This window comes from Mus musculus, chromosome 16 (genome assembly GCF_000001635.26).
Source record: "Mus musculus strain C57BL/6J chromosome 16, GRCm38.p6 C57BL/6J".
Lineage (NCBI taxonomy): Eukaryota > Metazoa > Chordata > Mammalia > Rodentia > Muridae > Mus > Mus musculus.
Genome location: NC_000082.6, coordinates 23,903,163 through 23,931,033, shown reverse-complemented (window position 1 = coordinate 23,931,033; position 27,871 = coordinate 23,903,163). Strand labels below are relative to the sequence as shown.

Genomic DNA, 27,871 nt, shown 5'->3' with positions numbered 1-27,871 from the left:
ACCACATAGCCCTTGTCCTCTGGGGAACCTCCGTCAGCCCATGGGTTGGATCTCACCTCTCTCTGCTTTCTCAACCTAGTCAGCATTACAATTCAGTTTGCCTCTGCAATCTGGCTCAGGACCCTGGAACTCTCCCTGGAGGCTTGCCTCCTCCCTATCCCTGGCTCCTGGTACCTGCCTGGCTGTCATAGTAACAGGTTCCAGGGTGACAAAAGAGGAAGCTGGCTCTTGTGGGTAAGGCTTTTTGGACCACAGAGACTGCCTGGGCTGCATCTATCTAAGCTTTCTGTTCTTCCTTGGGCTGAGTTCACCCTTCTATCCCAGCCAACAGGACCATGTCCACCAGCCTGACCACTTGTGAGTGGAAGAAGGTCTTCTACGAGAAGATGGAGGTGGCCAAGCCAGCGGACAGCTGGGAGCTCATCATAGACCCCACCCTCAAGCCCAATGAGCTGGGCCCTGGCTGGAAGCAGTACCTGGAGCAACATGCCTCAGGCAGGTGAGAGGCTGGTGGGAGGAGGTGCAGGAAGCCCTCCCTCCCCCAGAAGGATGGGGGCTGTCACAGACTTTGCAAGTCTGGGCCTCTGGTAGGTCTCACCAGGTCAGCTCAGGTGACAAGCAGGCAATGAACCACCAGAAGGACCATCTAGGCTATGTTTCTAACCACAGTTGTTCAGGTTCCTTGGTTCCTTGGAACAAATTGTGCCCTGCATTTGAGTCTCAGTTTTCCATAGAAAATCAAGACTGGCAAGGCTTCAAAGCCCTGCAAATTCAGATGCCTAGTATAGATAGAATGGAGAGGAGGTACAATGGGGATCTCCAGAATTCTCAACCTAGAAGTTGGGGTATATGTGTTTGGCGGCTGTGGTGTCCATCTGCTCAATCAAATGCAACTAGACATGAAGACAGAACAAGTTACTGATCACATAGTATATTTGAGAGCCTGGTTCCATAGCTCTGTGAACTTGGCCTTGTCCCCTTCTTTCTCTGGTTCCCAGTTTTCATATTTACAAGGCAAGGGAGCTCATCTTAGCTCATCTTAAAACACTACTCCAATCCCGTCCAACACTACTGTCAGTGGATGACAAGTTGCTGACCTCAGGCAGCACTTGCCCTAGATCCTCCTAAGTGCTCCTCACTCTTCTGCCATGCAGAGTGTCCTGGGGGCTCTTCTAAAATCGTTTCCCTTTTACAAACAGATGATGGGGGTGGGGGATGGGAGCCACAGTTTCTTGGTCAGACAGCCTCCAGCTCACCTGCAGTGGTGCAGCGCCCCCCCCCCCCCCAGGCGAGCTGGTGGCTGTGTTGTGGAGGTGTGAAAAAATTATGGCTGGGTTGTCCATATTGTAAGAATGTGAAGCCTCTTGAGTAGACAACAGCATGTGGGTGGGAGCAGAAAAAGGCAGGCTGACCATAGGCCTTGCCAACAAATAAATAGAGCATGTGTTAGCATAGGACAGGGCATAGTTGGTTGGTTTGTGTTGTCTCCTGTTATCAATGCTGGGCAGTGGAAATCTCTCTAAGTAGCTGCATGATCTCTATTTTCTATGCTTCAGTCTCACCTCCCCCCCCCCAAGCCCCCCTCCCCTACGTCCCAAATGCTCACCAATGTTTGATACTTTTGGAGATATGGGGTCTGTCTTGAGGGAGGGAAGTTGTTCTAGACTGGCTTATTTTAAAGACTTGGGAGACTGCACGCATGAAGCATTTGAGCCTCCTGGGGGATAAAGTGCAGAAAGTTGGGAACTGGCTGGTGTGTGGGGTTTGGGGAGTTTAGGGACATCTCCAAAGACTCATAGGTCTTCTCACCTTGGGCTTGGTCCCAGCCGGCCACAGAAAGGGCTGGGTCATAGCTGCCCCAGTCATTCTGTGTACATGCTTATTTGATATTGATCTTTCAGATGTACTAAGTATTGGGCCTGAGTACTCGCTCAGTATAGGGAAAATGAGTGGAATCTTCCCCATCCAGGACCTATCAGACACCTCTGCCCTTTTGACCATGTGTTAGGTGCTGCGGGTTTTGTTCTCTGCCCACATTGTCAGTGACTTTCAGAGGTCCAGAAGCTGGCTTGGTTCTACTGCCCCTTCACAGTGGCTGAATAGTGTTTAAAATACAGTTGGTGCTTCTTGTGTTGAATTGAGTTCTTCATCAGAGGTCGTTCACGGCCATTGGTGCAATGGACTCAGGCAGAGGCAGGAATAAGGGCAGACTCAGCCCAGTGGACATGTGAACTCCTCTGAAGCCTTTGTAACCGGGCTCACAAGAGGCCATTACAGGGGCATACGGAGCCTCCCTGGAGTTTAAAGGAGTGTTCCATCACAGAAGATATGTAAGGAAGGTATGGAAAGCCAGGAGGAGCTGGGCTTGGCGGGTGAGCCCCAGGCAACCTCTCTCCATGCTTTCTGAGACCCAGGCTACAGGAGTCCAGATCAGACAAAGCAGCCCATGTGACAGATGGGCTGTGGGTAGGTATATTAGAGAACAAAGTCTGCTTTCCCCATTCTTACACCACACTGCTCTGGTGCACAGGGATGACTGGTCAAGGGAGTGCCTGTGCGAAGACATAAGAACCAAACAGCGCCGGGCGTGGTGGCGCACGCCTTTGATCCCAGCACTCAGGAGGCAGAGGCAGGTGGATCTCTGAGTTCAAGGCCAGCCTGGTCTACAAAGTGACCTGGTCTACTAAGTGACAGGACAGCCAAGGCTACCGAGAAACCCTGTCTCAAAAAAAAAAAAAAAAAAAAATTAAGAACCAAACAGGATTCTTTCCTGTCTAGTCCATTGCAGTCTGCTAATCTATCCTGCCTTTCTGGGTGGCTGATTGCAGACCTACAGTCTGGATCTGAGCTTGCATGCCATCTCCTCAGAGCAAGCAGGATGCAGGAGTCAGATGGTGACACTACCATTTGTAACAGAGGCACGAGAGGTCTGAGCACAAAGTCCAGCAAGGACATCATCATACTGTACCTCACGGATGAGAAACGAGTTGAAGAGAAGTGGAGCCACACTCGGTTTGGGGGTTGACCAGGCACAAGTCTGCAATAGGCTGGGATGGGTGGGGAGCTGAGGAGACCACACTGGAGGCAGCTTCCAGGACACCACTGGTTGCTCAATGACTCCAGTGTGAGGTTCTCGGGTTTCCAGAAAGAGGAAGTGACTGGTGACCTCTAGTGCTAAGAGACCTCTAGAGTGAAAAACATGGCGTTTCTATTTTCATCCTTCATTTAACATGCTGGCCTTTTCTTTTCTATGCTCCCCAGGGTGAGGTTGTCCCTGAAGAGTCTCACCCGCTCTATTCCTCCTTCCTTTCCCGGCAGGTTCCACTGTTCCTGGTGTTGGCACACATGGCAATCTGCCAATGTCGTCATTCTCTTCCACATGCACCTGGACCGTGCCCAGCGTGTTGGCTCAGTGCGCATGCGCGTGTTCAAGCAGCTGTGCTATCAGTGCGGCACGTCGCGGCTGGACGAGTCCAGCATGCTGGAGGAGAATATCGAGGGCCTGGTGGACAACCTCATCACCAGTCTGCGCGAGCAGTGTTACGATGAGGATGGTGGCCAGTACCGCATCCACGTAGCCAGCCGGCCAGACAGCGGATTGCACCGCAGTGAGTTCTGCGAGGCCTGCCAGGAAGGCATCGTGCACTGGAAGCCCAGCGAAAAGCTGCTGGAGGAGGATGCCGCCTATACCGATGCCTCCAAGAAGAAGGGCCAGGCTGGTTTTATCTCCAGCTTCTTCTCATTTCGTTGGTGCCTGTTCTGGGGCACCCTCTGCCTGGTCATTGTCTACCTGCAGTTCTTCCGAGGCCGCTCTGGCTTCCTTTAGTGGTAGGGGTGGGGAAAAGGGACTCATGGGATTGAAAATGAGAAGGATTTGGTCTCCTCCTGAGTCTGCTACGGGTTCTATCTATGACTCTGGTTATCTGCACACTGCTCTCTAGTCTGCACTAGGAGAAACTTAGTGGTCCTTCCACTAATTTAATAGCAACGGAGGGAAAGTAGAAGGAATAGGGATTTGGAAGTTTGCTGGAGTTTAGTGAGTCTGAAATCTGCAGCTGCCACCTCCAGCCTTTACTTTACATTTCTAGCCTTAGGTCCCATCTGGACACTGTCGCTTTCAGCTTTATGTGCCCTGCATGGTTCCCCTTGGAGGGAGCAGAGCCACCTCCAGCCTCCATCGAATACATAGGGACAGCCTGCTTCTTCCATTCTGAAATGCTGAGGATTTCACTCAGGCGCTAGGGCTGGGATGAGGATAGAGGTGGGGGGTGGTGGAAGTGGGGATGGGCTGAGGGGGTTGGAATGGTCAAGGGCGCATTGTCCAATGGATTAGCTATTGGCCATATGTGGCTGCTCTGATTAAGATTAATTAAGATGAAATAAAAGTGTTCCTTAGTAGTTCCAAACTCAGTCAGGCTTATACAGAATTTGTCCCCATAGAGGCCATTGCTCAATGGAAGACAAGGGTGACTTCTAGGAAGATGAACACCAAGGGTTTGGGCATCAAGTGCTCCCCAGAGGTCTTCCACCCTCTGCTTTGTCTACCCTGGGAACCCCTACGCAGCGCTGAACAACAGGACAGGAAAAACTAGGCGCCAGCTTGCATCTCTTGCTAAAATCTGTTTTGTGTCTAGAAATAGTTTGCCAAAACTCTGTCAAGAAAATAGGTCATGTCTCAGAGGGTCAGTAAAGCCAGGGTGTCTGACCACCGCATCCGAAGGAGGAAATGCGGCTGAGGATGGCTGTGAGGGCAAGGAAGCTAGAATAGTTGGAGAGAAACGAGGCCGGGAATATCTCCAGAAGCCCAGTTTCCTCGATAAACAGTGATTTCTGCATTTTCATGTTAAATTGGAGTGACTGGTCCCTGACTCGGGGTCCCTTCCCAACCCGCTGCAATGATTTTATCTCCTCAGGATTGAGGGAGTAGGTTATATTAGTTTCCAAGACTTGTTTCCTCTTTAGTCCATGGAAATCTCATTTCTACATCCCTAGAGCCAGCCTTCCATACTTCACTACCAAAACATTGGCTGCTTTTCTGTTTGTGTCTGCCACATTTTATAGTCCTCTTTCTGTAATTGTTCTGTTCATTGAAAACGTGGCTGTCACTCTAATATTTTCCTTACATGTATTCTGGTCATATTCAAAGATATATCACCTCTTCTGACCCCCCCAGCAACTGGTTCTCTCTTCTCTGAATGATCCCTTTCCTGCTTTTGTATCTATGTTTAAAAGTCTCCTTTTTACACGTGAGGGAACACAAATGATATTTTTCTCTTTTAGCCTAACTGATTTAGCTTAACATGATCTCCAGTCCCACCCACTTCCCAGAAAGTGACATTTTTATTTTTCTTTATAACCAAATATATTCCATTTTGTACACATGACATACTTTTTCATCCATTGATCAATCTGTTAATGGGTATATCATCTGATTTCATAACTTGGCTATTGTAAATAGTGTCATAATAAATGCAGATATGTAGGTACCTTTGTGGTTTGACACTTATGTTCTTTACAGAACGCACTGAACTATAGTCTTGATTTTTCCCCCCAGGAACCTATATAGTGACTGGATAGCACCTGCTCTTCATATTTGAATTGTTTTTTTTTCTCTAGATTACAATAGTCTTTGTGGACACTTTCTTTCCTTCATCCTTTATATGTTCAGGGTACCCAAGAGTCTCCTCTGTTCTCACAACTTTGTTTTTTTATGGCATAGATACTCTCAGTCTTATGGCTTTCTAAGCTTCCATTCAAAGCTTCAGACACATAGACCAAGTTACCTGACCACCACGAGCTCTCTTCCATAGCAGCCTGGCCAGATGTAGTTCTTGGCTTCTTAGAAATCTAGTGTTAGCCAGGCGTGGTGACACACGCCTTTAATCCCAGCCCTCAGGAGGCACAGTCAGGTAGATTTCTGAGTTCGAGGCCAGCCTGGTCTACAGAGTGAGTTCCAGGACAGCCAGGGCTATACAGAGAAACCCTGTCTCGAAAAAAGAAAAAAAAAAAGAAATCTAGTGTTGTCTATTCCTTTTCTCATCCCTGGCCCACCCACAGTATTTTCCTATCATGTCCCATGTCAAGTTAAGTTGTCTTCTTATCCCCCTTCATTACCTCACTCCACCTCACACTACTTGACCACCATCTCCCATGTCATGGTGGTTGTATGTTGTCTTCTATTCTCTCTCACAGCCCTACCCTATCTCACACTACTTGGACACCACTTTCCATATCATATGGTATGTTGTCTTATCATTTTTTTTTCACTGTTCCATCTCACATCATCTGTGTCCCACTATGATGGCTATTCCTGGTCGTCAACTTGACTACATCTGGAATGAACTACAACCCAGAAATGGAGGGGCACACCTCTGATCCAGGTCTTGAGGCTGGAAGACACAGGTTTCTGACCCAGATCTTGAGGCATAGTGGCTATGAAAAGCTTGGGCCCAGACAAGGTAGTACATACCTTTAATCCCAGAAGCCTGAGGCAAATAGATCTCTGAGTTCAAGACAAGCCTGGGACAGAACATGCTTCAAATACAGGCATGGTAGTACATACTGTTGTGGGCTGGCCAGCAGCTCACATGAACTGAGTTTCATCTGGGAGGCAAACCGAGGCTGAAAGAGAGGGAAACTAGGCGGACGAGAGAGAAATGGAGCCAAGACAAGGTTCTGATCAAGGCTCAAATATTAATGTGCTTATATAGGAGGGGGGGAGGCCCATTCCCGCCAATTCATTCTTGGAGTCCAGCTGCAGGTGACCACGTGCAGGATAGGGTGTAGTCTCAGGAATATCTAGGTGGTCTCCTGGCAGGTAGCAGTATCTTGAAGAGGAATAGTGACAGTGGCTGAACAATAGAGTGATCTAGGGAGGAAGGCTCCACCCTAGGTAATCTCCTTGGTGGCCGCAAAGTCAAGGTCTGGCTCGGCCTGCTTCAGGCTGGGGGAGGTTACACATACCTTTAATCTGGGCCATACCTTCTACTGGAGGCCTACATAAGAATAATGGAAGAAGGAACACTCACTCTTCTTTATTTGCTTGCACTTACTTACCAGCACATCTCTTGGAATGTATGTACTTCTTCAAGAGTTCAGCTTATACAGAAGACCAGGTGAAATAATTAGCTTTGTGGGACTGAGCAACTACTAGATTCTTGGACTTCTCATCCACAGCTTGCCCACTGTTGGGTTAGTTGGACTGCAGGTCTTCGACTCAGGAGAACCCTGGCTGATACACCCATGTTGTGTCTGTTGTATGTTACCTTTAGAATCTCTCCGTCCCCAATCTGAATACCTCTGCCCACCACATAGTACTTGGCCCACCAGGCTTAATTCTCCTCTTGGCATTTATTTCTGGACTCCTATACCAGGTTTCAGCCAATTGCAAACCTACAACCTGAACTCACTAAGCCTCCATTTCCTATCTGTGCTGGTAACTATAGCATCTAAGCCATTGGTTATTAGGAAAAGATTAAACATGAGTCACAATGTCCATCTCATCTGAACTAGAAGAATCATATTCCATGAAATTTGTTCTTGGAGGAAAAAGAAGGTAACGTAAGGAACATTGTACTCAACAAGACAAGAATTAGTCACAGAATCATGCTAATTAAACAGAAATTCTGTATTGGGTATTGGGGACAGAAAGGTGAAGAACAGCTTACAGTGAGTGGAAAAAAGAAATTATGAGTGGTGGTGCCATCTCTGGGTCCTGGGTTTTATAAGAGAGCAGGTTGAGCAAGCCATGGGGAACAAGCCAGTAGGCAACACCCCTTTGTGAGTATCAAAGAAAGTACTAAAGGTGTCCTGTAGGTGATGAAATCCTACCTCTATATGAGGCTGTGACGGGCTTCACTGGAAGCCAGTGCTCACACTTAGACTGAAGAAAAACCTTTGAAAGCCAGTGGTGACAGGATTCTAAGGAGCTGAGATGGAAGGGACAGGAAACTGAGGATTAGTGAGAGGCTTTGTATTCTAAGCCTCATAAATGAAGAATTAAGCCTCTCAAAGCTACATGACCTAATGTCAACTCACCACATGAAGAAGTCACCTGAGAGAAGGAAACCTCCACTGGATCTTTCTACATAAGAATAGGTGCTGCAGACCCTCTGGGCCCCTTTGTCTGCGTGGAATGGGTCTCTAGTCGCGGGTGGGCAAAGCGTTGGATGAATGACAGACAGATGCACACAGGAGAGGTTGTGTAGAATCTGAATGTATTTTGTCAAATCGAGCATCAGACTATTTATACAGAAGACAATAAGGAAGTTGGGTGACATACCAGCAAGGTACAAAGAGGTTACTGGATTTTTACATAAAACAGAGGAATGCAAACACAGAAGGTCTAATGGGAACCACCTGGGATAGAATTCATTGTTAACAACTGGGATCAACAAGGGCTCCACCTAAGATTCACTTAATCTTAGAAGCCAGGGTCAAGGGCTTCGTGCCCTTGCCATAGTTCCTACTTTAGTCTATTGTATAGTCCACCTTCCCCTTAGGCCATTGTAAATACGTGTGTATGGGTGTAACTCAGCTATAGTCTTAGAAGCCAGGTGTGAGGTCTTTACTCTCCTAGGGCAAGGGCTTTCACACCCAAGTCATGGTTCTAACTAGGGAGTTCCATTCTAGCTAACCGTCACATGAATAATGCAATACTCTACAACCACAGCCCGATCTACTTCCTAAACTATTGTAAATTCCTGTATATGGGAGTGACTTGGCTTTTATTCTAAGTGATAGTGTAATACCAGAGGCTATTCTGAATGTCACTGAATAGCAATATTCTTACTGAATTTCAAGCCCATGGTCTTACTCAAGGACGTTCTAGGACTGTTGGAACACTGGCGGAAGGCTTTAGCTATGTCAGAATTCAATCTTAAAAGGCACTTATAATAGGATAATACTAAAAGAGAGCACATGGATCCATCCACTAGACTAACTCGGGAATGGAAAATTAATGTATGGGTTAGAGAGAACGCCAGACTCCAGGAGCAAGTTTCTGTGCAACTCTTTTGCCTTGTGAGTAGCTTTCAAGCCTCTCAGCTTGTCAAACTGACTCGACTGGAGTGTGTGGCAAATAGGCTAGAGGCAAACTTGCAGAACGTTTTCTTAATTAGTGATTGATGGGGCTCAGCCCATTGTGGGTGGAGCCATCTCTGGGCTGGTGGTTCTAGCTTCTATAAGAAATGAGCAAGCCATTATTGAACACGCCAGTGAGCAACACCCCTTCATAGCCTCCACATCAGCTCCTGCTTCCAGGTCCTTGAGTTTCTGTCCTGACTTCCTCTGAAAATGAACAGTCCTATAGAAGTGTAAGACAAATAAACCCCTTTCTCTCCAAATTGCTATGGTCATGATTTTTCATTACAGCAATAGAAACTCCAACTAAGACAAGTTGGTACCAGGATTGCAGAGTATTTACATAACAAACCTGACCACGTTGTTTTGGGACTGTAGAAGGACTTTGAAACTGTGAAGGTGAGGCCATAGTAGCTTGGAAGATAAGACTGTTGAGAGCAAGGCAGACGATGGAAACCTAGCTTGTACAATTCCGGGGGAAGTGAAGACTCTTGTGCCATTTGTGTGAAGGATCTTTGTTGTGCCGTTGCCCTTGTGCTGTTTATATCCTGATGTTAATTCTGCTTCCTCAAGAGGGTCTGCCTAGATGAGTGGATCACATATTCAGGTGATTTCATGTGAACAGGCTCTTCATTCTAACTGGTCAAATAAAGCTAGAGGCTGTGATGGGGCAGTGGAAGGGAAAGGTGGGGGTGGAGGTCTAAGGAAGGAAAAGGAGGCTGAGGAGGAAGAGGAGGAGGGAAGCTGAAGCAGAACCACGTGGCCTGGAGAAGCTACAAATAGCAAGGGATCTATAGCTGGGGAATAAATTAGTATAGTGGTAGATTTGCCCAATCTAGGTGTACAACTTATAAATATAATAACTGAGTTGTGTGGTTTTTGCATGGCCTATTGGAGTTGGAGATTTACTACAACAAATCTGTGGTGTCTGGTCAACTAGTGTTGAATAGTCAGCTGTGATTAACAAGAGACCAACACCATTGAAGTGAAATCTTTTAGTCACTGGGATAATCAATATTAGTCAGCTGGAGCTGAAAAATTAGCAGTGATTAAGAGATCAGCATCACGGAGGTGAAATCTTCTGAGAAGTGTTTCCTCTAGAGCACACAGAAGCAGTGTTCCAGAGGTAGCCAAAATTGTACCTTGTGCTGGCAGCAGAATTTGGCAGTGTAAGAGTCATCCAGGTGGTATTGGTTTTGAAGACATGAGGGGCTCATGAACAGCAGTTGAAACTTGAAATTGTTAGAGGACAAGAGAAGCCATTGGTGAAGGTGCAGCATTGGTGGCAGTTGAAGCTCCAGGACTGAAAGGGCCATGCAAAGAAGTTGAGGTTTGGGTTCATGAACAGAACCTAGGAAAGGCTATTGGTGGAAATGCAGCCAAGTTGCAGCTTAAGACCCCCACATTTTGGAGATGTAAGAACCATGGTATAAAAACCAAGAACAGAATCAGCAGTGGAATGGGGTGATTAGGAGCCTAAAAGCCAAACTTGACCACCACGTTCCTCATCATGGTGGGTGTATGAGGGAAGAGCCAGAGATGTGAGGCAAGCCCCTTGGAGGAACCCAGAAGATTGTGAGTGGATCCCAGGTATTGGACATTGAATTATTTACACTGTTGGTGTTTGGTTTGCTTTGTTCAGATTGTGACTGCGTCCTAGTCCTTTCCTCTTGAATTAATAAATATTTAGCTTAATTGTGATTTTTATAGGAGTCCACAGTGGAGAGACTTTGATCTTTTAAAAAGGATTCTGGATTTTTAACTGATCTTTTAAATGTGCTCAAATTTGTAAAGTCTGAGACTCTTAAAGTTATTTATGCTTTATATTGTGACATTAATATTAATGTGCCATCTTGGGGACAAAGGAGAGAGAAAAGGTTCTAATTGCAAAGTGATATGTCTATGTGTCAAGTTGACAAGGGTCCCTTCTGCTGGCTAGTTTTATGTTAACTTGACACAAACTAAAGTCACCTGAGAGGAGGGAACTTCAGTTGAGAAAAGGTTTGCATGTGATAAGGCTTCAGGCAAACCTGTAGAACATTTTTGTAATTAGTAATTGATGGGAGAGGTCCCAGTCAGTTGTGGGTGGTGCCATTCCTGGGACTGTGGTTCTAGGGTCTCAAAGAAAGCAGGCTGAATTAGCCACATTGAACAAGCCAGAAAGTAACACCCCTTCACGGCCTCTATATCAGTTCTTGCTTTCAGGTTCCTGCCCTACATGAATTCCAGCCCTCACTGCTTTCCATGATGAGCTATTATATGGAACTGGGAGCACAACAAGCCCTTTGCTTTCATTCAAAGTGTTTCATCACAGCCATAAAAAATTAACTAAGAGAATATCAGATAATGAGGGTCAGTTCAGAGGCCATTGCACGGACCATGACCCCTTGTCAAGAGAGCAGAGCCAATCTACTATTATTTCTGCTAAATGGACATGGTGCATGGGTTAGTGCATCAAACAAGCCCCATCAAGGAAGCTTCTTTTTTGAAGCAGATAGCATGTAACACAGAGAACCACAACTGGCCATGGTGCAGAGAATAAGAGACTACAGAATACTCAGCCCTAGATGTAATGTCTGTCTCACACTCCTCCCGTCAAGGCTGAGAGAACTTTGAAGAAAAGGGGGCAGCAAGAATCAATGGGGATGACATTAACTGTGAAACTGTGATTCACAACATTGTGGATATGGAACCTGAAGAGGCTATCTCCTGTACCCCAGTGCAGTGATACAGACACCAACCCAGCCACAAAACTTTCAACCCAAAATTTATCCTGTCTACACGAAGTGTAGGCACGGGGCAGGGAGCAGAGACTGACGGAATGGCCAACCAATAACCGTCCTGAGATCCATCCTATGGGCAAGCCCAATCCCTTACATTATTAATGATACTCTGTTATGCTTGAAGACAGGAGCATGTTGTTCTCTGAGAGGCTCCACCCAGCAGCTGACTCAGGCAGATACAGACACTCACAATCAATCGGTGGATGGAGCTTGGAGACTCTTAAAGAAGAATAGGAAGAAAGATTGCAGGCCCCGAAGGGGATAGGAACTCCACAGGAAGACCAATAGAATCAACTAACCTGGACCCTTGGAGTTCTCAGAGACTGAACTACCAACCAATGAACATACACAGGCTGGACCTAGGCTTCCTTTTACGAATGTAGCAGATGTGCAGCTTGGTCTTCATATGGGTTCTAAACAACCAGAATGAGCGCTATCCCAAAAGCTGTTGCCTGTCTGTGGGATATGTTCTAGCTGGGCTGCCTTGCCTCGCCTCAGTGGGAGAGGAAGACTTGAAGTGGCAGGGTTAGGGAATACCCATGGGACCCCCACCTGCTCAGAAGAAAAGGGGATGGGGGATGGGGGATGGGGAAAGGATTGTGGGAGGGTGTGAGTGGGAGGGGGCAGTGAGTGGGATGTAAAGTGAATAAATTAAAATAAATTAGAAAAAAGAAAAGGGGGTAGGAAGACTGTAATAGTCATAGGTTTTAGATGACTTCAGGGAAACTTTCTAAACATGGTAACATACGAATGAATTCACAGCAGTTGAGGCATCATGACAAGATCGCCACAGGCTCAGGGCACCATTAGGGAGGTGGACATGATGTATCATCCTTAGCTAAGGAGATATGGAGTTGTTAGATACTGGGGGAGGGAGAGTTAATTTTCTTTAGAGTTGAACACAGTCCAGTAAAGGCCACATCCAAGAGTATATGGAGAGCACAAACTATACTTGATTTAAAAACACAGACATAAAGTTGGATGGTGAGGGAAGGATATATGGATCTGGGAGGAGTAGAGGTTGTTAGGTCTCAAACCCAGGACAAGTCCCACTCAGCACCTGTGGCTCCTCCCAGCCCTCCCAGCATCTATTAGTTCCCAAGACTCCTCCCAGCTCTCCTTATCCCGCCACTACCCTAAAGCCCTCCCTCTGAATCCCTGAACTTCTGTTTCTCATCCTCTAGCCTGATCCTTTTATAATTCAGACACTTTGGCTATGCTGGTCTCTTGGTCTCTTGGCCTCTTGGTCTGGGCTGCCTCTTGGTCAGAGGATCCTTTCTTGCTATTCCTTCCCCCTCTCCTCACATGGTTGACTTTAGTCTGCCAGTCACGTTCAACCAGGACTCTTCCCTCTGTCTGCTTTCTCTCTCATACCTACAATAAGAGTCTTCATACTTTAGGAATAATCATGTCCTCCTCTTTTATTTTATTATTTTATTTTATCATTCATCTGGTGCTGAAACTATAAGAGTGGCATAAATGAGCTGCCTTTTAAGGAACTCGGCCTCTCTGAACTTAGCTACTGATTTGGTTCATGTAAGCTATGTACAGATCATTTGTTTTTGCCGGCTTCTGCCACACATTGTATCTGATTCCGAATTCTTCGACCTCTTCTTCTCTCCACAAGTTTTAGCCATCTGTCTCTCCTTGTCTACTTGTTAAATGTTCCCTCTCTTCCTCCTGGAACCTGCTATACCATCCTGGGCACCCATTCCCTGGCCATCTCCTGTCTGTCTCCTGGACCCTACTATGCTCTCCAGGGTGCATGTCATGTGGGCATCTCCTTACAATACCTTCCATGGCACCTATCACACAGGCATCTCCCCATTATACCCTGCAGGGTGCCTACCACATGGAAATCTGTGGGTTAAAAGGTGGTGTCCAGTGTCCACTCAGGGCTTGGGCTTCTGGGCGAGGCAGGATGTGGGAGTTTTGACTGAGTGCATCCCATGCCACTGCTGGGCAGGCATCGGGCTGTGAGAAGCTGCAGGACCCCTTTCTAGGGGTGGGGGAGCACAGTCTGGGTTCCTGGGGGACTGGCAGTGTCGGGCTTGGGGGTCCTGGCCTGCACTGAGGCCGAGGACGTCTGGTACTCACTTTTGGCACCACAGATGCCACTGGATGCTATGGAAGAGCTGAGAATGGAGTGGGGGCCGAAGGAAAAAAGGTGGGAGGAGAGCTCTGGCTGTGTCCCTCTGAGAGTCCTTGGTTTGTTCAGTGGGTGGCTTGCCTTGGTGGAGACCATGCCTCGCAGCACAGAGAGGCCTCCTGTGGGAGATTAGATGTTGCTCGTTAGAGGAAAACCTGCTCCATTGTTCCTCAGCGAAGATCCCGATGAGAAGAGACAGTCCATGGTTTTAAAGCATTTATTGTCATGGCAGAGACTTTTGATGAGTGAAACCGTATCCCACTTTCTCAGGGTGGGCCTGAGGTTAAACACCTTTTGCAGGGAGGAGTGTCTGGGAAGGGGAGCTTAATTGGCTAAGCCCTTCAGACGTTTAGGTACCTCATTAAAATGGATATCTGTCTTTAGGCTACGTGATCTGTGGCTATGTCCTCTACCTGTGGAGGGGCTTGGGGCATTGCCTTTACGTGACTGATGGCCACAGAATTATGGAGAGCTGAGGACTGTCAGGAGCCTGATGTCTAGGAGAATGGCAAAATGCCTGCCATTCCTTGAAGGATCACCTGCTGGGTCACTGGGGTTTTAAACCTAGCTCAACCAGAAACCAGGCTGCCTTTAACGGTTCCACAGATATTTTACTGATATGCCCTTCAGGAAACCCACAACATGAGCCCAAGACATTAACCCTGTTCTTATCTCTGTGTAGGAGATGCCAGCCAAGTTTTACAGTACTTGGTTTAAATCTTTTGTCTCTATGAGTTCTCTCCATTCTGCTTTAAAGAATCATATTAAGACTATGGCGTAATCAGTCTTTATCCCAGGATCCACAAATTCACTGGATATGACTAAAAAAATCTGTAAAAAAAGTTACTTACAACTTGTAATAAAAGGTTGGATCTTAATTTGCTATCTGTGATTCAACTATCTGCTTACTGAATATGTAACTTGGATTCAACTCTTGTTTAGGCAAATAGATATTTTAAATGACAATCATGTATGTTGCTCTCCTCCATTTTGGCTGATGATAGCAGTAATCACATGACTGGCAGCCATCTTTACTAAGGTTACGGGATACATGCCATGTAACTTCATCACCATCTCAGTTAAGAGAGCCATGTGGTATAAACAACCAAAACAACAATTATACATCACCTTAGTCCTACCGCGTCTTATCATTATCATTGTATCTCCTTTTGAGACTTGGGTGCAACAATGGATCTTCAAAGTAATCTTGGATTAGGATGGATTTTAAGATTAAATATAATCAGGGTCGATAAAATCCTAAGGTTATAAATATATACTCAGGTTTACAAAACTTGACTTAGAGGTTTCCATCTAACTACTTAAGTCTTTGCTAACTATGTTCGTTACCAGACTTCTAAATTTAAATAAGAAACAATATATGTTTGCACAGTAATACAAGTCTAGCCTCTTCATCTTTGCTCACTTTGTTAAACTCTAAATATTTGGATAAACTGAGTCATGTAAGAAACTATAACATCTTATGTTGGTACAGTATGAAAAAGATACAAGTCTCTCTATGGACTGCATTTATGGCTTAAACCTTTATTTTGATGCTAAAGGATCTTGAGTTAAGTCTTCAACTCAAATCTTTAAAGTACAAACTTAACAAGGATAAAGCTATAAAAGCCTCTCTTATATAAGATACTAACTTGTTATAAACTCTTAAAGTTTATTAAGACATGCAAGTTAATGGGTTTCCAGTTAAGCCTAAAGCATGTAATTAACTCAGGTATCCTTAATAGATGGTCCTCAGACTCCTCAGAGATCTACTGAATATGGCATTTAAAATGTTTAATGACAAATCTTCCCACAATAGATAGAAGTGTCAGCTCCTAATGGCAACCATGAGGTCTCCGAAGAGGACATGGGCATGGCTACTCCACCTTGATTGTACTAATGATAGCCACAAGACAAACTGGCTTGTTCCAGGGATCTTCCCAAACAGCGAACATTGTTGGGATGACTGCTCTACTCTGCCTTAGTCTAGATAGGTCACTCTCCCAAGTTCTTCCTCCATAGGAAAGTCTCTCAGATCTTCTGGGTCTGGCAGCTGAAGCCTGACACTACCCTGGGACATTGTCCCCAAACAAAGCTACTGAGACCGCAGAAGCCTAGAGTATCCTCTCAGGCAGTAAGTCTTTGTCATTTTAATTGATACATGGGCCATTTGGATTATTCTTCCTGCTATAATTTATCCTTCTCAGATTTCTGATGATATTGAGGGCTAACTGTAGATTTATGTTCCTCCACCCAAGGCCACAGCAGAGGACTGTTCAGTTCAGTTGATGTGTAAAATCAGGCCTCACTTTTCTAAAGTTACTAGGTCTCCTGCTAAGAAAGGCAGACATAGGTTACCTTGATGACAGGCTTCAGTCACAAATAGGTTTAAACATTTTTCAGACTTCTTTTTCTATCTACATTATTGTTGTACTAAAACTTCAAAAGTTCAGAGTTTTAACATTAACAAATGGATCTCTGATAAGCTATTAAACTAGCCCTGGTAAAGCATTGCTGGCAAAAGCTATTATAATCAGAAGCCTAAAAATTTGAATTTCTTTTAGCTTTCTTCTAAGTAAAATTAAAAGTGTTTCTTAATCATACTTAAAAACATCTTTGTCCAATCAATATATCCAGCTCTGTTAAAAAAAAGTTAATTCTTTTAACCCAGAATAATTTTGGGGTTCCCGAGCTTTTACTTTGCTTCAAAGGTGTGAGTCTACTGCCTTTTCTATATGTGCATCTCAGCATACTAATATAACTAACTTTTAAAATCTCTTCCTATAAACTTTAAAAAAAATATGTACCCTTCAGGGAGTATACTCACATTTCTCTCTCTCAGGTCAAATGCCCACCTGCTTAAGGGTGACATTCCTCGTCCCCTGATCTTGGGGGTAACATTCCCCTTTTCCAATCTTGTGACTTCTCTTCCCCACCCAACTACCACACTGTGATCCTGCAAGTGTCACGTGCACGCCAAAGATTAAAAAATGTCCGCTAAGGTCCTTAACTTTAGCTTCTGTCTCTAGTCTACATCTGTAGAAGCAGATTTCTAATCTACGGTGTGCTGCTGCAAGCTGCCTGCAACACGCCAGCTGCAGGTGTCCCTTGAAGCCTCCCAGAGGGCTCTAAAGCAGCTGGCATTTCCCTAGCCCCAGGTCCCAGAGAACCTTGGCAGTGAGTGTAACAGATGTCCCCCAGCCTTCCTGGGTTCCCCAACAATGTTGCTCCAGTTTCTGGAAAAAAAAAAAAGCTATAGAAGAGATTAGGTTTTATCATCAATAAAAGGCTAAAATAAAAGATCTTAATCCCAGGACAAGTCTCACTCAGTCCCCGTGGTTCCTGCCAGCTCTCCCAACATCCCTCAGTACCTACAGCCCTATCCAGTTCTCCCGGCATGCCTCAATACCTACGGCCCCTCCCAGCTTTCCCAGTATCAATCTCTTAGTGTCTGTGGCTCCTCCCAGCTCTCTCTGTATCTGTGGCTATGCCCAGCATTTTTCACCCTGTCTCCTACCCTAAACCTTTCCCTCCCAGGGGCTGGACTTCTGTTCCCCTCCCTGCTGCCTGATTCCTATATAACTCAACTATTTTTACTGCACCAGTCTAGTCTTCTAGTCTGGTCGGCCTCTATTGGTCAGAGGCTCCACTCTTGCTCTTTTTACCCTTCTCTCCTCTCATGATCCCGTTTAGTATGCAGCCTCTGATTCCCTCCCTCCCTCCCTCCCTCCCTCCCTCCCTCCCTTCCTCTCTCCCTCGCTCTTTCGCTCTCTCGCCTCCCTCGCTCTCTCGCTCTCTCTCTCTGCCTGCTTTCTTCCTTACATCTACAATAAAAATCTTCTTTAGGAGTAGTCATGGCTTCCTCCTTTTATTTCTTTTTCTTTTTTCCCTCCATGGACGAGCTTGTAAGTACGATCAAAGTGAATTGCACTAAATTCTAAAGGAGCTAATAACAAGAGACAGAGAAAACACTCTTAGGCAAGAAGCCTTGTGGACTCTTGTTATGACATGAACGCGGTGTTCGTGCAAACACGTTCTCAGCGCTGTTCGAAGACCCACGTTGCTTCTGTTTGTTTGTGTATACTCAGTATCCGCCTAAAGCTCTATGCGTTAGCAGAGGCATTGCTCTTTAAATGTCTTGTGATTCTTTCTGCTTTATTTTGCACCGTTGAGTCAGTACGCTCTTCTTTGATTGTTGTTTGGCATATGTTTACAGACTACTTGACAAAGAAAACAGAAGGCAAGTAAAGGAATGCTATGCTAGGGCTCCAGAAATCTCACACTGCTCAGACAAGACAGTCGAAGGAATTTTGACAGACTGTTATCACCCAAGGAAAAACAAAGTGAACTGTCTCCTAAGCAATACATCTGTGGTTCCTTATATACTTTTACTCACCGTTCAACATTTACGACTTCTCAGTTTGTTTATTTTTCACGTCTCCACAAGTTCTAGAATCACAAAGATAATTTCAGATGTCCCCAGCTAGGCAGGCTTCCAATGACAGAATCCAGTGTGTACTAGACAATGTTCACCTAAGAGAGGAGAGACGTTGATCACAGCCAGGGATGGGGCTTTCTACAAAGAGACTAACAGGAGTGTGTGCCGCATAGGATGTGTGCGAGGAGATCAGGAAGGCTTTGCTGGCCTAAGAGGGAGCTGAGTGGATCCCAGGCTGAGTGAAGAAAAGAGCCCCACAATCAAGGGGAGTACCCAAGGGAGTCCCCAGGCACCAGAACAAGTCAAGAGGATAGAGGAAGATAAAGAGGACTTTGAAGCCTAGAAACACTGGTCATAACTGGTAAGAAAGTATGGTAGGCTGGATGGGTGTAGGTGATAAGAACACCCTTCTGAATGACTGTCCCTGTGCATTGCCCATTTTGTTGTTGTTATTGTTGTCTTACAACAAAATTGAATTATTTCTGCAAAGACATAAATATATATATACCTATATATACACACACATATATGATATATATACATATATATGTATACATACATGATATATAAGAAGGATGAAATGCCCACAGTCTTTGCACCTATTTTGAGGTATGATGTGATGTGATGTTTGGTTCATGTGTATGTTGAGCATCATAAATTCAGAATATATATATATATATATATATATATATATATATGTATATATATATATATAAAACCATTTATTCTTATCATTTTCATCAGCACAGTAAATCCTTCTCCTTTAAGCATCTCACAATAAGTAATTAATTAATGAGTGACAACCGCTCTTTGTCGATGGAATCTTTTCACACAAAGTTTCGCCACGTAGCTCAAACAAAGCTCAGACAGGCCTGGATCTCATGATCCTACCTTGCCTCCTGACTGCTAGAGTTTCAGTGCGCATGAGCACACCCAGTAGAATATTAGCTTTCCACTGATTATGAGCCTGTTTGTACATGTTTGTCAAAGTGCATCTGTAGAAGATCAGGAAAAGGAAGACAGCGCTTTTTGTTTGGGAGCTGGTCTGGCACTCATAGCCAGGCTATGATGCTCCTCTGCTAAGCACAAATAATTTCAGAGTGAACCATTCTGATTTACAGCCATGACGGGATGGCGAACAACCAAGGTAAGGTCAAGGATACTCCAAAATTATATCTGGACATGACAGAAGTATGGATGTTATTTAAACCATAAAAGCCCCCCTTTTCCACATCCTGGACAAAAGAATGGTTGCCATTTCTTTATAATCATGTCTCTGCTTCCTTCCCCTTTCAGTTTGTAGATAAGAGTCACTGAGGTCTTTACCCTCCAGCGTTATCCAGCTCAGAGTAAACCTCCATTTAGAGGAACACGTCTCCTAATATAGTTCCGAAAGTTACAGTTTGTCCTCTGGGAGAACCTCTTACTGAGGTGCTGAGGCTCTCATATGCACGTCTGTCTCTTTCCAGTGAATCAGAAACCCGGCATTCATTCAGTGACAGGTGTGTTTCTCATGGGTTTTGTCCAAGAGAACTGAACAAGAGATCCCTCTCTTCTTCCAATGTTCACGAGTCTCTTCCAGCTCAGTGAAATTAAACATAACTAAACAAAAATATAACTGAGAAAAAAATTAAAAATAACTGGAATATTCCAAAATGTATTTGGAAATTTGAAAACCTCATTAGGTCTCAGGATTAAAAATAAAGTATGATTTCTGATTATTTAGAAGTTAAGGAGAAAAGACAGACATAAAATTATATGTTTTTATCAAATAAACCATTTAAACTGATGCCATAACTCCTAAAGAAATAGAAGTCATTAAAAGCCTCCCAAACCAAATATGTATATGCCAGGACCAGATGGGTTTAGTGCAGAATTCTATCAGACCTTCAAAGAAGACCTAATACCAAATCTCTTCAAATTATTCCACAAAATAGAAACAGAAAAATCACTACCAGTTCATTCTATGAAGCCACAGTTGCACCGTGTATTCTCCCTTGGAGATGGAACAGTTTCTGTCTAATCAGAAACTTGTCACAATTTCCTTTCATAGAGGACTTCATAAGAGATTTTTTTTCCTACTTCTGTTTACTGTTTCAAATAGATTTTTTTAAAAAAACTGGTTGAGTGCATTTTACTTTTAGCTTCAGAAGATATCATCTTGGGCGTGAACTTGGTGGATGGTCCCAAGTTCCCCAGAGGACTCTCCACGCTGCAGGCGCCCTAGCACACGCAGGATCTTGGGATCACTGAGGAGAGTCAGCCTCCAGAGAGGGCTCTGACTCTGGGACTCAGGGGAGAACACCATCTTGTATCCCGGGTCTCTCAGAGACCAGTCTGCGCAGGAGAGCGCATGGGCTGCAGAAGCAACCGAGCTTCTTGGACAGGGTCCCTTCAGGCCTTCATCCTCAGCCAGGAGACAGAGCTGAAACCCAGACCTCTGGGCACCTTCCATGCCAGAGGAGAGTCCAGGGAGGGCTCTGACCCCAGGAATCAGGCTAGCTACATCCACTGGTGCAATAGTGGCATGACTATATTGGGAGTAACCAACTCCTTTGTCTTCAGATTGGAGACTGGTTCCTTGGGAGGCAATATGCTCATCTGTTCCTTTAATCTTGATTAAAAGCCTATGGCAGAGGAGGCCATGGGCCCCAGTGGGGAACAATATACCACCATTTTCCAAAAAAGAGACTTGTCCAAGTTCTTTCCAAATATTTATGATTACACTCATAGAATACAGCCATATTCAATCTGTGGATCAGGTGCCTCTGTGTGAATACTCCTTTTGTTGTTTTTGTCTATAACAAATAGCTTGGCCAAGGAGCTAAATTTTTTGATAACAGTTTTTCATCCTCCCCTTCTCAAAATCAGTAGGTGTTACTACAGTGTTCTCTGGAATTTTCATTGATCAAGAAATATTATCTACCTAATAGATAAAGTATCTATAATATCTCACTTATATATTGCCTGATAAAATATTAAAAAAAAACCTTATTGATTCAGTAGCCTCACAGGCTGCCTTGAGAATATAAGCTAGAGAGATTGATTATAAATGTCCTGTGTAATTGTTCCTAGTAGTGATTTTGTTTGTAGATGTATGGGAGAAGAGGCCATTTACGCTGACTCTTTTTTAAAAAAAAAAAAAAACAAGTTTTTAATTAGATATTTTCTTTATTTACATTTCAAATGTTATCCCCTTTCCTGGTTTTCCCTCTGAAAACCCCCTATTCCTTACCCCCCCTCCCCCTTGCTCACCAACCCAACCACTCCCACTTCTCGGCCCTGGCATTCCTGTACACTGGGGGCATACAGCCTTCACAGAACCAAGGACCTCTCCTCCCATTGATGTCTGACAAGGCCATCCTCTTCTACATATGTAGCTGGAGCCATGGGTCTCTCCATTTGATTGGTGGTTTAGTCCCTGGGAGCTCTGGGGGTACTGGTTGATCCATATTGTTGTGCCATGCACTCCAGTTGAGTCAGCTTGACAGGCTGTGCAGCCTAAAAGCCACTCACGAGGCAGAGAGTTTCAAGGAAGCTCACCTCCTGGAGTTTTTGCGTTCTCATTCAACCACATACATATACTCTATTCCCATGTTAGTCTGGTGTATGGATCTATGAGCTCTCTTTTAATATTTTATTATAAATGCCTTTTAAGATTAAATTCTGTTATAGTGTTCCAAGGTTCCAGTAGCTGCAAGCTTGAAATCCTAGCTTGAAATCCGGCAGGAACTCAGAAAGGAAGTTACCTATTCAGTTACTAATTAAGCATTACAATAGACAGAGCCAGTGGCTCAGCTGGTCTGCAGAAAGAGCCAGGGAATCTCACTGAGATAGAAATCTTCAGTACAGGCTACATTGCATATTAAAAGCAAGTTGGTATATTTTTCTGTAGACCCAGGAAATAGGGTGTTGGGGTATTGCAATATTCATGATAAGGTCTGCTAGTGCAGAACCCCTGGTGGTGGGTTTTACAATAGACTAGTTTGCACCTAGCTCCCTTCTTTTGTGGCAGCAGCCTGGTCCCCACCTTCTTTTGATGTATACATTCCTTTTGTATTGTGTCACTGTAACTCGGTGGATTGTATGTTGCCTGGTTTCTTGTTATTCCTTTGGTATAAAAAGTTTGATGCTCGACCTGACACAATACATTCAGATTCTACACAATCTCTCCTATTGGTCTGTCTGTCATTCCCTCCGACGCTTTGCCCACCTGCCCCAGAGACCCGTTTCACGTAGACAAAGGGATCCAGAGGGTCTGTGGCATTGTTGTTCCTCCTATGGGGCTGCAAACCCCTACAACTCCTTGGGTCCTTTCTCTAGATCCTCCACCCTGTGCTCGAAATACCCAAGATACAATTCACAGACCATAGCTGGGCGTGGTGGCACATGCCTTTAATCCCAGCACTTAGGAGGCAAAGGCAGGTGGATTTCTGAGTCTACAGAGTGAGTTCCAGGAGAGCCAGGGCAATACAGAGAAATCCTGTCTCAAAAAAAATCCAAAACCCCAAAAAAACCGAACCCCCCGCCCCCCCCCCCAAAAAAAAAAGAAAGAAAAACCAATTCACAGACCACATGAAGCTCAAGAAGAAGGAAGACCAAAGTGTGGATATTTCAGTTCTTCTTAGAAGGGGAAACAAAATACCCATGGAAGGAATTACAGAGGAAAAGAGTAGAGGAGAGACTGAAGGAAAGGACACCCAGAGACTGACCCATCTGAGGATCCATACCATATATCAAACCCATATACCAAACCCAGACATTATTGTGGATACCACCAACTGCTTGCTGACAGGAGCCTGATATAGCTGTCTCCTGAGAGGCTCTGCCAGTGCCTGACAAATACAGAGGTGGATGCTCTCAGCCAACCATTGGACTGAGCACTCTGACTCTTTATATTGTTTTTAGGTTCCTGGGTCTCAGCTTTTCCTCTCTTTAATGACTTTTCTCTGTTGACTCTTATAGCAGATATGGAAGAAATCATTTACATGTTATATGAGGCTTCTTCAAATTATTTGGCCTCAGAAAAAAGAAGGATGATGTCTTGGTTCACCAAAATTTTAGTAATGACCCGTGCGCATGTGTGTGCATGTGTCATGGTGAAGCTCAGAGACAGCTTGCAAGAGTTGTCTCCTTCATTCTTCTGTGGAGTTCTGGGGACTGAACTCTGGTCATTAGACTTGGCTGCAAGCACCTTCATTTCTGAGCCAACCCGCCACCCCAGTCCCTTGGTTAAAGTATCTTTACTAGGACTTGTTGCCACATATGTGATGTCAAAGGGTCCTCACTTTGATGTGTCTCCGTCTATGGATATAGGAACACAGTAAATACAGTTTTCCATGTTCTGTTGTGGATGGGGTTAGGGTTTCTCATTGACTAACATGAAGAACCTTGTAAATGAAAGACCCACAACGTGAGAACTCCCCCATGTTCTGACTCAGGAGAGGCGACACCCTAAATCACTCACAAGAAACGGTCTTGCTGCAAACTGCAAGAGGATTTTTATTCAAGAGTGCTCTCGGGCCCACGGTCATACACCATGCAGGGGTAGAGGACTGTGGCGCCCTGAGTAGCTGGGTAAGGGGGGTATTTAAAGGAAGACACCACAACTCAAGGAAGTGGGGAAGGCGTTGTTAGAAAATACCAAAGATACCAGTTAAAAGTCCCAAGGAAGTGCAAAGTCACAAGAGTCACAAGGAATACCTGGTAATTGTGCAGGTTATCTCTCAAGACAGTTTCTAAGAGTCCCTAACAATAGCACATTTGCATAGCGGGTTCCCCAATGGTCAGGGTGACTTTCTTTGAATGAACTCTCTTTGAATCCAGGAAGTGGGTGGGTGGAGGAATGTGGCTATCTGTTTTATGATTAGCATACCTTGGAGCATTAAGTCACAGAGGTCACATTCCCAAGCCTGGGCCTAAAGGCTTAGAATTTTGTTTTTTTTACGTTATACTTTCATAAGAAGTCAACTTCAGTGCCTTGCTTTGTAGTTTGTGCAAATTCAACTTGGAAATTTGTGCAATGGCCAGATGTTCCCTGTGTGGGAGTCTATTACAGTTCCAGAGTAAGGATCAAGTTTTATTCTCCGTCATGGGATTCATCTCCAGATCTTATCTGAGGGTATAGGGGTAAAAAATCAATATCTTTTCCCTATTCTTGATTCTCAGTACAACACCAAATTTCCATCTCATACCATATGTGATTTATGGTAAGTAAAATTCACAAAGATTTCTTTCCATAAATAGGCATTAATTCTCTAACATTCTTTAGCACAACCTCCATTGGGTACCAGCTTGAGATTCCCTAATCCTAATAGATCAAGAATGTCTTTCAGTTTTATTACCATCAAGAGACACCATGATCAAGGCAACTCTCTTGCAAAGGAAAACATTTAATTATGGCTGTCTTAAAGTTTCAGAGTTTCAGTCCTAATGTGGTGGTAAGCATGGCAGCATCTAGGCAGACATGGGGCTGGAGAAGGAACTGATTGTTCTGCATCTTGATCCACAGGCAGCAAAGGAGGATTGTGTTCCACACTGGGCATAACTTGTCCTTATATAACCTCAAAGCCCAACTCCACCGTGACATACTTCTTTCAACAAGGCCATATCTGCTAATAGTGCCATTCCCTATAGCCAAGCATTCAAACACATGAATCTATGGGGGCCATTCATATTCAAACCATCAAAAAGGACTTGTGCTGGACCAGTTATAAATTGGGATTGCCATAAATGGCACACACCTTGCAGGAGGAGCTGTAGTGTGTAAGTGAGGCTCATGGAGATGGGCCACCACATTATACAGCTGTGATGGGTGTACAGACCCAGAAGCTTCATTCCAGGATTGCTTCTTGCTACTGATGTGCCTTCTCATGCTTGTCATTGCTATATTTCTCAGATATATGGCTTGGTGTGATTGGGTGTGGGGAGACTCTCACTGCCTACAGCCTGGTGTGATCACCTCCTGATTGATAACCCACTCTGTTGGGCAATTTCCCTGCACATCAGCCTGAAAATTAACTTTCACAAAATACTGTTTAGATGAATTAATGATTTTATGGATTTCACGATTCGTTTTAAGTAGTTTTCAAAAGTTAGAGTAGTTCATAGAAAGTTTGAGGAGATTGTTTAAGTTGTCTTGCCAGAAAAATATAATAAAGTTAGAATTAAGAGTAGAATATGTCCCTTCCTTGTAGTGAGGGCTGCATAATTTAAAGAGGAGCACAGTGAGTTTTCGTGCATCACAACTATGTAATTGTACTGGGAAAAAATAGAGGCTTGGAACAAGTTAATGACCAAAGAAAACATTCATTCTAGGTTGGGTCTGAGTTCCTGGATCTTGTGATCTAAGGATGTGGCCACAGGTTTTGGTGTGCACTATGAAAAGACAGGGTAATGAATAAAGAGTAAATATTTCTATTATGAGTATAAGAATATAGAATAGATGATTAGCTAGTTTAGCTGAGCAAGATCTCAAAAATAAGATGTAAGATAGATGATGATGTGTTTCTTGGTAAATACAAATTTCTTTTAGCTAAGCATAGGGAAAATTTGCTACTATAGGCTGGCTTGCTTATAGTTTGTTAATCAGTGACAAAAATTATTGCTTCGGGGTTACGATGAACTTGTAGAGAACGATATATGGGAAATGTTTAATTAGGTGTGAATTTCAAAAGAAGACTACATAATCAATAATCCTGTTTTAATTTCCTTTGTGTAATGATTTTAATCTCTTTTGAAGAATATGTTTTTGTGGTGATTGTTTTTAGAGAATATGTCCATGAAGCAATCTTTTTCTGACATAGAGAATTCTGTCTTAGCTAGTATAAAAAATTAAAAGAAAAATAGTTACTGGAGTCAACTTATTGGAGTTCGCTCCATCCACTAATCATGCATATGTGTCTACACCTATGTATGTGAAGTTGGTTGTAGCCTGCTCATTGGAACTTTGCTACATCCATCCAATATGTCCGTCCGTCCGTCCGTCCGTCTGTCTGTCTGTCTGCCTGCCTGCCTGCCTGCCTGCCTGCCTGCCTGCCTGTATATATGTATGTATATGTACGAAGTTCTTTCAAACATTCAGAGAGTCTCTTGCCAGTCACAGAGACTGCTGGCCCCAGGGAATCAAGCTATATTCCCTCAAAGAAAAATCTGCCTGAATGATCAATCACTGACTCCACACTTTGCCCTCCTTAGTTTCCCCTGCACTATCAAAGCTGGCTTTAACAATTTAAGGGGCCCTCCAGCCACAAATTATTTAAGTCACAGACAGAAGACATTCACTCTTCCAGATGTCAAGGACTTTAGAAGATGTATCCCAGAAGACGAGAGAGAAGAGCAAATATGTCCCTCAATCCAAGCTTGGGAATTGCTCTGTGGTAAATGGGGAAATAGTCTTTTCTGCTTAGCCTAGGGATGATATTTTCCTTTACATATGGAAGTCCTTAAATTGTTCCTTATCCAGTATTATTGTGGCTGCCAGTGTGTCTTATATTTTGCAGTGTTGGAAGAACTTTGATCGGTGGTTTCCGAAAAAAAAATACAAATATCTCTTTGCTTTTCTTTGCATTTCTTTGCATATCTTTGTGTTTCTTTGCGTCACTAAAGAATTTGAAAGGTTTGGAAGTATGCGGGTGGGGCATATTTGTCATTTTTAATCAAAGTTACTACATTTGCTTTGCATTAAAAAACTTACCTCTAGAAACAAATTTAAATCTTGTTAAACCAAGGTAGTTATAAAAAAAACTGTAATAGATTTAGCTGTGTGTCAGGTGGTACTTAAATAATTAAAAATAGTACTCGGAGTTCCTTTGCCTTTAGCAGAGTTTCCTTCCTGGGGGCTGGAGAGGTTAAGAGCACCGTCTGCTCTTGCTGAGTTATGTCCAGCACCCATATGCCCAGTTACAGCAACTGTAACTCTAGTTTAAGGGAACCCACACCCATTGTGGTCCTCTTCTGGCACTGCATGTATGTGATACATGAACTCATGCAAGCTCATACGTGTGCATATAGATATACAAAATTAAAAAGAGGTTTGTTTTTTGTTTGTTTGTTTGTTTTTGTTTTTGCTATGGCAGGCTTTTGTGGTCCCTTTTCTCACTGTCACAGAGTTGTATCTGGTTATGTGGCCTTGCATAATACTGGTTATTTACCCCAGATTCCTTTGCAGCTTGGTTTGGTTATATGACTAAGTTTTGACCATCAGAAATAAATTGTACAGAAATTTCATGTAAAAAGTTTGGAGAGATGTCTTTAAGAGAGGGTGTCTAGATTATCCAGTGTTACTTAGCAAATCCTTCCAGCATTTTGTGATGTAAAATACAGCAACTATTCTTTCCCCATTGTGCATTAGAACCATATGAAAGTGCTTCTAATTCAAAACTTTCATGTTACAACTGTTGGCACTGTAACATCCAGGCCAAA

At 44.1% G+C, this 27,871-nt stretch overlaps 1 protein-coding gene across 1 annotated transcript; it reads left to right on the top strand.

Annotated features, from left to right (window-relative positions):
- The first annotated feature begins 239 nt into the window (after nt 1–239).
- Nucleotides 240–5,486, top strand: Rtp2 (receptor transporter protein 2). Its single transcript, NM_001008230.3, has 2 exons — nt 240–499; nt 3,319–5,486. Exons 1-2 carry the CDS (start codon nt 336–338, stop codon nt 3,824–3,826), a joined length of 672 nt encoding a protein of 223 aa, NP_001008231.1. The 5' UTR covers nt 240–335; the 3' UTR covers nt 3,827–5,486.
- The last annotated feature ends 22,385 nt before the right edge of the window (nt 5,487–27,871 follow it).

Excerpts from the sequence above, each read along its gene's own strand:
- Rtp2 (NM_001008230.3), top strand. The coding sequence starts at position 336 with ATGTCCACCAGCCTGACCACTTGTGAGTGGAAGAAGGTCTTCTACGAG. Across the intron at positions 500-3,318 it reads GAGCAACATGCCTCAGGCAG|GTTCCACTGTTCCTGGTGTT; the intron begins GTGAGAGGCTGG and ends CTTTCCCGGCAG.